Source organism: Hibiscus syriacus, unplaced genomic scaffold, assembly GCF_006381635.1.
Source record: "Hibiscus syriacus cultivar Baekdansim isolate YM2019G1 unplaced genomic scaffold, ASM638163v2 tig00003103_pilon, whole genome shotgun sequence".
In the NCBI taxonomy this organism is placed as follows: domain Eukaryota; kingdom Viridiplantae; phylum Streptophyta; class Magnoliopsida; order Malvales; family Malvaceae; genus Hibiscus; species Hibiscus syriacus.
This window is the reverse complement of record NW_024061962.1, coordinates 280,351-290,821: the sequence shown is the minus strand read 5'-3', so window position 1 is coordinate 290,821 and position 10,471 is coordinate 280,351. Positions and strand designations below refer to the sequence as shown.

The 10,471-nt window shown below is 40.0% G+C and overlaps 1 protein-coding gene across 1 annotated transcript; it reads right to left on the bottom strand.

Moving 5' to 3' along the window:
- Window positions 1-1,290: 1,290 nt before the first annotated feature.
- Window positions 1,291-2,679, bottom strand: LOC120174531 (transcription factor MYB16-like). The gene is made up of 3 exons (XM_039181348.1): window positions 2,484-2,679; window positions 2,274-2,403; window positions 1,291-2,166 (listed from the first exon to the last, which is right to left on the bottom strand). Exons 1-3 carry the CDS (start codon window positions 2,617-2,619, stop codon window positions 1,365-1,367), a joined length of 1,068 nt encoding a protein of 355 aa, XP_039037279.1. The 5' UTR covers window positions 2,620-2,679; the 3' UTR covers window positions 1,291-1,364.
- Between the last annotated feature and the right edge of the window lie 7,792 nt (window positions 2,680-10,471).

The following is a 10,471-nucleotide window of genomic DNA, read 5'->3' as shown; positions in this document are numbered from 1 at the left end:
AATAAAGCTCTCTAGTATTGGGAGAAAGAAATGATTTTTTTGGTGATGGTTTGAAACTAAATGAGCTAGGGTATTTATAGTTGAAACTTAAGGACTTAATCTTGTAAATACCCTAAAGCCTAGGGATTAATTGTGATTATCCCATTATGATTTTTCAACAAACATCTACCAAACTTTGAAAAACTATTTTTCAAAGAAACATTTACAAACTTTGAAAACCATTTTTTCAAAGTTGGTTGTCAAACTTGAAAATCATTTTAACAATACTTTCAACATCCGTGGTCATGATTTTTAATGTAAGCCATTAGTATTTCGTTCTTCAGCTGTCCACTGCCCTCTCTTTAAACCGGCCACCTTCTTATTGCCGTTGTTCAGAGACGACCGCTGCCACATTTTGGCCGTAAACCGAAGCAAAACGAAATAACAGGCTGCCTGAGAATTGGGAGTTGAGTGAATGAATTTTGATTTTCTTTTACTGAATGGTTAATTGAAGTGATTAGTTGAGAAGAGAAAAAAAGGACAGAATATGAGAAAGAGAGGAAAATTGGTTGGGAGTGAAGAGTATTAGTGATGTGTGGTGAATATATAAGCGATGATAATCAACTGGAATTGGGCTACCTGAAAATTTATGAATGAATGTCTAAATAAACGAGTCCAATCTAAATAAACGAATCCAACCACTTGGTTTTGGTGATAAAATTGACCACCCCACTTGAATATTGTTTTCGATTTGAATTTTGTTCTATTGATATTATTGTTCATATAATACATAGTAAAACTTGAGATTAAATATATTTAATACTTAAATTCTCTAATTATTTTTGCGATAATTATTTATATGTTTATTATTTGAGATTGTGATTTGATTGTAATTTGCAGAGTTTGAAAAGACTAAGATCAAGGATAGATTAGGATGAACACAATATTTTATGTTGGGATGGATTTATTAAATTTTAAGAGTAAAAATAAATTGTCAAAAATAAAAATATATAACTTATGAGTATTTAACATTTTCAAGAACGACTGTTCACTGACCCCTCGATGCATCTCTGCCTAGGGGTCCTTCCTCCTCCTTGGCTCCTACTTTAGACGACTAGACCTTCTGATATATTTGTTTTGGCGTTGAAATAATTAGCATCATATATGTTTCAAGATTTATTGATCTTGAATTCTCTAATTTGGTGCCTGAACGTTCGAAATAATCATTAATCATAACATTGACGTTCGAAAATAATTAGCAGTCTGATTCAGAATCACATTCGAAATGATTAATCATTGCATGCACGCATAAACTCTGTCGATTCGCGGTGATTGACAAAACAAAATGATCATTGTACTGCACAATATTACAAAATGGTGATACATTACTCTAACATCCAGACACTATCGGCTATTGGGCAGCTTCCATTTGATGCTTCAACTTCCTTCGATGAAAATGAAACTGGAATACCAATCAAAGCATCTGATTCTGATGAGTCCTCCTTAAAATCTGCAGCAGCAGCCGCTATGTTATCGGTAAACCACGTGTTTTCGGTTGCGTACGTCGTCACCTGATCTTGTGTTAATGCCATTGTCGACGATGTAGACTCATCCTTCCAGTCTTCTAGTTCTTGCATTTGATTAGTACGTTTCCATTCATCCATGTAAACCAATTCATTGTATGTATATAAATGATCGGTGGCATTGCAATCTACGACGGTTTCACCGATCGGAATTTGAATCGGAGCACTTGAGGAGTTCGACATCGAGGTTGGAGAGTCAATGTTGTCTCGGTTAGGGAAGTTAAACATGCCGGTAACCATACCTTCCCACGCTTTGAGCACATCGAGACACTTTGGTCTCGGCGTGCTTATAGGTAGAGGATCAGTCCCGGGGTGAAACTTCGGTTGGATTCGGCCGAGATTCGGCAAGGCCTGTTTATTCGACGAATCACGGCTAACTGCAGCTCTCGCTTCCGCTTCGAGGCGAGCCCTTTCCCACTGAGCCATATGGTTTAAATTCGCATCGTGACATCCATGTCCAAACGAGCCGAGTGCATCGACCCGAGGCTTGTGGGTCACAGGATCGATCCCCATCTTGATTAGCCTCTTCTTTAGATGAGTGTTCCAGTGGTTCTTGATCTCATTATCAGTTCTCTTCGGCAAATGAACAGCTATAGCCGACCATCTAAAATTATAAAACCAAAACAAAAAAGAACACAATTCAAAGCTCCATGGATTTCTTTTCAAGATCAAACAAAGGAAAAAAAAAAAGACTGGAATCTTAATGATCACCTGTTGCCAAGAAAAGCATGGAGCTGAATAATGGTTTGTTCTTCCTGTAAACTAAACTTTCCTCTCTTGATATCAGGTCGTAGATAGTTAATCCATCTCAACCTACAACTCTTACCACATCGCTTTAACCCTAAAAACAAAACAAATAAAAGATTAAACGCAATAAAAAGAACATAAAATTCAAGCTCATAGAGTTCATAAATCATTCACCGGCTTTCTCAGGCAAGGAGCTCCAGTTTCCATGGCCATGTTGTTGAATATAAGCGGTGAGCTTTTGGTCTTCTTCAGCAGTCCAGGGCCCTCTTTTCAACCCTTCCTTTTCATGGCATGAAGTAGAGCGACCCATTATCAAAAAACCCGATGAGTGGAAGGCGATCGAGACTGAGATGAGCTTGATTCTAAGCCTGGTTTGATGAAGGCCATGCATGGATCGCGAGAGGTAAGCTTTTAAACTGAAATAATGGAAACGGGGAAGGGTTAGATTGTTGTAATTAATACCAGATATATCTGGACAGATCGTGCCATAAACAGGGTGAATAATATTGAATCTTCATCGTGTTAAAATGGGTTGCTCTTTGTTTGGTGAAATTAGTGGTCCTCTACATTCAATTTCTTTTCCCATAATTATGACTTACAAATGGTTAGGATAAAATTAAGTCGTACATAAATTAGGGTTGTCGGGTGGTTGAACATCTATAATTTTTAGAGTTAATGACATTGTATATGATTCTTATTTTAAAATAATCTTTGAAATCTTTTTATGGTATTAATTTTATTCTCAAATTACAATATTTTAAAATTGGCTCTTAAACATTTCATCCCTAAACTTTTGTATGGTTTTGGGGGAGGTTATTGGGATTTTCAAAAGTTTGGGATCGATTTGGAATGAAGATTATAGTTTGAGGACCAATCTAGAATGAGAGCGATAGTAATTAGAGTGTTAACAAGTTTATGTACCAATTTAAGATGATAGAAACAATTAACTCTTTTTAAAATAGGTTTAAGAGTGAATCAACTATTCCCATTTAAAAATGTTTTTTCATGTAATTAAACTCTTAAATTAGTAAAGACATTTGACCTGTAACAACCTGATTTTCAAAATAATATTTAATTGAAATTGGAGGTAAATTGTGAAAATGGGTGAAATTAAGTGACTAAAGTATAATTTATGAAAACTTGTATGCCATTTTCAAAGTAAAGGAAATTCAAGGACCAAGCCCTGAATTTCCCCTAAAAGTGTCGGCAAGTTTGTTATAACTAACGTGTTTTCTGATTTCAATCAGAAAACACAAAAGCTTTTCTTCAATTTTCTTCCTCTCACACCTCCATTTTCAACTCCGATCCAAACGCCGTCCGAATTCCGATCGTTGTTTTGAAACCACCGTTGTGTTCATCATCGAGCGAGGAACCAACCCTTCAAATTAATTGAAGCGAAACGCGGCCAAACGTCGGGAATTTCCAGTCAAAGTAGCGACGGTTTTGTTAGCTCTATCGCCGAGGAAATCTTAAATTCACCGCTGATCGTTACTCGTTTACGACACCTCCCGCACCATCGTGTTCCTTGTGCCGTTCCGAGTTCACCGGTGTCAACCTTGTCCGCCGTAGACGGCGGCGCGTGAGGAGGTGGTGCAGTCAAAGATTCGGCCGATTTGAAATCGAGCTCTCCGCCGTTCAAAAATTTGAACCGATCGTTGTAAGTATCTTGAAATCGCTCAAAATAATTTTTAGAAATTTTTCCGGGATTTTTAGGGCCCCGGAGGACACCTCACGCGCCACACGCGCCGCCGCAGGGCGAGTGGCTGCTGGAAACCGGTTTAACGGTTTTCAACCGGTTCTGACCGGTTTGACCGGTTTCAACCGGTTCGAACCAGTTTGACCGGTCTGAACCGGTTTGACCGGTCTGACCCGACCCGACCGTTGACCCGACCGTTGACCCGACCCGACCGTTGACCCGACCTGATCCGACCGTTGACCGTTGACCGTTGACTTTCTTTGACCAAAACTTAGAATGGCTTTGACCGAGCATTAAACGATCGTTAATCTTTTCCGAGTATACCTATCCTGATAGTTTTCGACGTGCCGAATCCGTTTCCGTGGTCCGTTTTGTCAAATTCAAATCCGAAGGTCTCCAAATCTACGGTCAAAGTGGTTGACTTTGACTTTGACTTTGACCAAGAATTTGAATTTTCGAAAAGTCATACTTTATGTTTTTCGACGCCTGATTCCGATTCCGCAATCCGTTTGGCCAAATTCAGACTCGAAATACCTCAAATTGATAGTCAAACCCGAAAAATGCGTATATACTTAAGAAGTTTAGCTTTGAACAATTAAATAGGATTTGAGACTGATAAATATTATTGTTTGAAGGTACAAGAGACTCTCCGGATCGTTCGACAGCTCGACCTAGCTCTTCTAGATCAGTTAAACCACGTGTGCCAGTATTCACCCGTTCGAAAACTGTAGCAGAGCGTGGTGAAACCAGCAATCAGTAGATTTGTTATTTGAATCTATTGTCGAGGTGTGTTCCCTACTTATTATTGAACTGTTTTATTGGTTTTAATATGTGGTACACCGAATTCATTGGTTATTGTTTTATGGATGCACCAATTTAATGTGACAATTTATGGAATATGGCTGATATCAAATTTTTGTTTTGAAATGGTATATGATTACCATGTTTTTGGATTTATGGAATTTATGTCACGGTGCAATTGAATTTTGGAATTGAATTACGATGGAATAGCTCTGATCAAGCTAACTGGGCCTAATGTGACTCTTGAGGGCCCCAAGATGTTTCATTAGGTCGGCTTTCCTTTGATGTGTGCTTAGGGTAAGCTATATGGACTTATTGACTTGGGCTTAAGGATACAAGCTTCAGAGCCTATCCTTAAGTCGGCTTTCTTTTTGCTATGTGCATAAAGTAAGCTATATGGAAAATAATTTTGGGAACTACTGATGGTGTACCAGAAAAAGGGTTTAAACTATGATTTCAAAAAGTTAAACTCTTTTACGAATTTGTGAGATTACTGGACTATGATTTGTACCTATTGTGATTTTATGGAAATGTTGGGACACACTGAGCCTAGCTCACCTTTTGAAAATGTTTCCCCCTTTCAGATACTGTTGGTTAGATACCTTGGTTCGAGCACTTGGAGGATCAACATATCTCTTGAAGTAAATCAGATTGTAATGTTCTTATATGGCAAGTTGATTTTATTTTGGTGACATGGACCTTATTTTAAAATATCGAATTTTATAATGATAACTCTTTTGCTAATACTGCTCGGTTTATTGTGATTTTGAATTTGAAGACAATTTTTAAATTAATTATTATTTATTTGTACTATATTTATGAGTTGGATTTTGATAGTATAATTTGTTTATAATTTCATGTTATTTATAATGTGATTTTATATTGATGGAATAACGGTTGCGAAAAATGTCTTTAATAATCATAATGTGATCCACTAGACTTAGTCGAAACGCATAGGCCGGGTCTAGGGGGTTACATTTATTGGTATCAGAGCTTTTGGTTTTTAACCCTCGGATTGTGTATGAGTCCACATTGAAAATACGATTTTGAAATATTTACAAAACGAGTTACTAAGGCCATGTCACAAAGTTATTAAGATTTTAACTATGTTTGAGACTCCAAGTGCTTATCTAACCCTAAGTTTTATCTTCTGTAGTAAACTTGAGATCCATCAAAATGAGTGCTAGACGTAGTTGTCGAACTAGCCGTGGACGAGGTCGAGTGGCTAGATTCGCAGATCCGATCGATGAGATACGGGTAGATCCCCTACCTCCGATAGGTGATCATGCTCCTACGACCCCAACGGATCTGCCTCCTGCCGCTGGTATTGGCATGACTACACCGATAATAGGAGCGACCGATATTGAGTCAGAGTCTACCAGAGTTGCTTTGGATGAGAATTTTGGTAGACAATTTCTGCAGTTAATACATGGAGCAGTCAGAGCTACTGGTGTTGTATCTGAGGTTCCTATTTCGCAGACTTTGATTGCCAATGGAGTTAGAACTTTGGGGGACAAATAGGTGGAGCTCCTACTGAAGCTGAGGATTGGCTCCAGGATACAGAGAGACGCATGGATCAGTTGGGTTTGGACTCAACTAAGAGATATCATGGTGCTGTGGCGATGTTAGATGGCAATGCCTACACTTGGTGGGAGTCAGTGACCAGTAGTGTTCCTACCGATCGTTTGACCTGGAATTTCTTTAAGGATCGCTTTCGGAGCCGTTTTTTGGGAGAGCGCTACTTAGCTCAGAGACGACAACAGTTTCAAGACCTGGTTCAGGGAGACATGACTGTTTCTGAATATGAGATCGAGTTCCTGAAGTTGCTGAAGTATGGATTCAGTATGGTACCTATGGAGAGAGATCGATGTCGTAAATTTGCCCTTGGACTCAGATACGAGCTGCGTAGGCAAGTTGTAACCCATCAGGATGAGATATTTGATGTGCTGGTGAGAAGAGCCAAAGATGCGGAAGAGGTGGAGGTTTTAGCTTCTGGTAGAGAGCGTGTTGATCAAGATCGATCTAAGAAATTTTCAGGCCCGATGGAGTCATCAGCACAGTCCGGGAAGAGGACTCGTACTTCAGCCCCTCAAAGAAACAATACACGTTTCAGGCCTGCAGCATCCTCACCTTTAGCTGTCAGTCGAGGCGGTTCCTCGTCGTATTATAATGGGCCCCTTTGTGAGTATTGTGGTAAACAGCACTCAGGAGAGTGTCGTAAGAAGATGGGTCTTTGCTATCAGTGTGGGTCTAGTGGTCATTATCGGAGGGATTGTCCTCAGTTAGTTTCGTTTGAGCAGACCACTACCCAAACTCTTGTGCGTTCGCAGACTACAGTACAGACCCCAATTAGAGATCGTAGTCAAGGAAAGACTCGAGGATCAGCGTCCAGGACAGACAGTAGAGCCCGACCTCAGCAAAATAGAGGGCCAACAGCTTCTGAGGCTAGACAGCCAGCTTTAGTTTATGCAACTAGACGTCGTGATGACAGAGATGAGCCTGAGGTTATTGCAGGTACATTTACTATTTATTCTACCCCATACTTTGCATTATTGAACAATGGCTCCACTCACTCCTATGTATCGAGCTCAGTATCTCGAAACCTTCAGATTCCGATCGAGAACACTGAAAATACTGTTACAGTTACAAGTTCAGTAGGACAAGCGGTATTAGTGAATAAAGTATTTAGGCGTTGTCCTCTCGAGGTTCAGGGATAAATTTTTCTCGCTGATCTTATGGAACTTCCTTTAGGGGAGTTTGATCTAATTCTTGGAATGGATTGGTTGAATAAACACAAGGTAAAGCTGGATTGCGAATACAAGCGGGCTACTCTGAAGACTTCAGATGGTCGGACTGTTGTGTTAATTGGTGAACGGCGTGGTTATCTCTCCAATATAGTTTCAGCGATGGAAATTGATCATATGATCCGGAAGGGATATGAGACCTTCATTGCTTGTATTTTGAACACCAAATGTGCATTGGCCACGATCGAGGAGATTCGTACAGTTAGCGAGTTTCCTGATGTTTTTCCGGAGGAGTTGCCTGGGTTACCTCCTGATAGAGAGGTAGAGTTCGAGATTGAGACTTATCCAGGATCTTCACCTATTTCTATGGCACCTTATCGTATGGCTCCAAAGGAACTTAAGGAGTTGAAAGTCCAATTGCAAGAATTATTCGATCGAGGATTTATCCGACATAGTACTTCACCATGGGGAGCTCCAGTTCTATTCGTGAAAAAAAAGGATGGGTCGCTAAGATTATGTATTGACTATCGGAAATTGAACAAGATGACGGACAAGAATAAATACCCATTACCCAGGATTGATGACTTGTTTGATCAATTGCGAGGAGCTACTGTATTCTCTAAGATTGATCTTCGTTCGGGGTAATATCAATTGAAAGTTAAAGGATATGATGTTGCAAAAACGGCCATTCGCACTAGATATGGTCATTATGAATTTTTAGTGATGCCTTTTGGTTTGACGAACGCTCATGCAGCTTTTATGGATTTGATGAATCGGGTGTTCCGACCATATTTGGATCAATTTGTAGTGGTCTTCATTGACGATATTCTGATCTATTCTCGTACTGAGGCAGAGCATGACGAGCATTTGAAGATCGTTCTGCGGACTTTGAGAGAACATCGTCTATATGCCAAACTAAGCAAGTGTGAGTTTTGGCTTCAAGAAGTGTCATTTCTGGGGCATATTATTTCTGCGCGAGGTGTTCAGGTTGATCCCAGCAAGATAGAGGCTATTATGAATTGGAAACGACCTAAGAACGTATCTGAAATCCGCAGTTTCTTGGGCTTGGCTGGTTATTATCGACGTTTTGTTGAGGGCTTCTCGATCATTGCTTCTCCTTTGATAAAGTTGTTAAGGAAGAATGTGCTGTTTGACTGGGGCGAGGCACAACATGAGAACTTTGAGAAATTAAAGGCGGTTTTGACTCAAGCACCGGTGTTGATTCAACCAGAGTCCGGGAAGGATTTTACAGTGTATAGTGATGCTTCACATTCAGGACTTGGTTGTGTTTTAATGCAGGAAAGTAAGGTGGTGGCTTATGCATCCCGTCAACTGCGGCCGCATGAGAGTAACTATCCTACTCATGATTTAGAGTTGGCAGCAGTAATTTTTGCCTTGAAGATTTGGAGACACTATCTTTATGGAGAGAAGTGTTATATTTTCACAGATCATAAGAGCTTAAAGTATCTTCTGACCCAGAAGGAACTTAATTTGAGACAGCGTCGCTGGTTAGAGCTCCTAAAGGATTATGATTGCGTGATTGATTACCACCCTGGTAAAGCTAACATTGTAACAGATGCTTTGAGTCGAAAGACGGTATCAGAGTTGAGGTCTTTAATGGCCAAGATGAATTTATATGACGATGGCACTTTGTTAGCAGAATTGCAAGTTAAGCCGACCTTGGTTGATGAGATCAAAGCTAAGCAGCCCCTTGATAGCTCCTTGCTTTCCATCTTTGAGCAAGTAGAGCAGGGGACACACACAGATTACGCAATTGATCAGGATGAAGTTTTATGCTTTAAAGGTAGATATTGTGTGCCTGATGATGCTGAGTTGAGGCAGACTATCCTTACTGAGGCTCATAGTAGTCCATATGCTATGCACCCCGGAGGAGATAAGATGTACCGGAATTTGAGAGAGAGGTATTATTGGATTGGTATGAAGAAAGACATATCTGACTTTGTGGTTAGGTGTTTGACTTGTCAGCAAGTTAAGGCAGAACATCAACATCCATCAGGTTTGTTACAGCCTATCAAGATTCCTGAATGGAAATGGGAGCGTATTACTATGGATTTTGTTACTGGCTTGCCGATGACTCCTTCGAAAAAAGATTCAGTTTGGCTGATTGTTGACAGACTTACAAAGTCATCTCACTTCATTTCTGTGCGAGTAAATTATACTTTGGATAAGCTGGCAAGATTGTATATTTCAGAGATTGTCAGATTGCATGGTGTTCCATTGTCTATTATTTCTGATCGAGATCCGAGATTTACTTCGAGATTTTGGAAGGCGTTACATACGGCTTTGGGAACAAGATTGGATTATAGTACATCCTTTCATCCACAAACTGATGGTCAATCTGAGAGAGTAATTCAGATTCTGGAGGATATGTTGCGGGGTTGCGTAATCGATTTTCATGGTAGTTGGGAGAACTTTTTGCCGTTGGCTGAATTTGCTTACAATAACAGTTATCAGACCAGCATTCGTATGGCACCCTATGAAGCGCTCTATGGGCGTAAATGTCGCACTCCGATCTGTTGGACTGAGTTGCGTGATAGGAAAACGTTGGGACCTGAGTTAGTGCGAGAGACGGAGGACATAGTCAGATTAATCCGTGACCGTCTGAAAGAGGCATTTGATAGGCAGAAATCTTATGCAGATCAAAGAAGGAAGGATATACAGTTTGAAATGGGAGATCGGGTCTTTTTGAAAGTTTCACCCTGGAAGAAAGTATTGAGATTCGGGCGTAAGGGTAAATTGAGTCCAAGATTTATTGGACCATTTCGTATCTTGATGAGGGTAGGACCTGTTGCATATCAGCTTGAGTTGCCTTCTGAGCTAAGTCGTATTCATGATGTCTTTCATGTATCAATGTTGAGGAGATACCGTCCAGATCCAAGTCACATTATTCAGGTTGAAGA

Excerpts from the sequence above, each read along its gene's own strand:
- LOC120174531 (XM_039181348.1), bottom strand. The coding sequence starts at position 2,619 with ATGGGTCGCTCTACTTCATGCCATGAAAAGGAAGGGTTGAAAAGAGGG. Across the intron at positions 2,404-2,483 it reads CTCCTTGCCTGAGAAAGCCG|GGTTAAAGCGATGTGGTAAG; the intron begins GTGAATGATTTA and ends TTTTGTTTTTAG. Across the intron at positions 2,167-2,273 it reads CATGCTTTTCTTGGCAACAG|ATGGTCGGCTATAGCTGTTC; the intron begins GTGATCATTAAG and ends TTATAATTTTAG.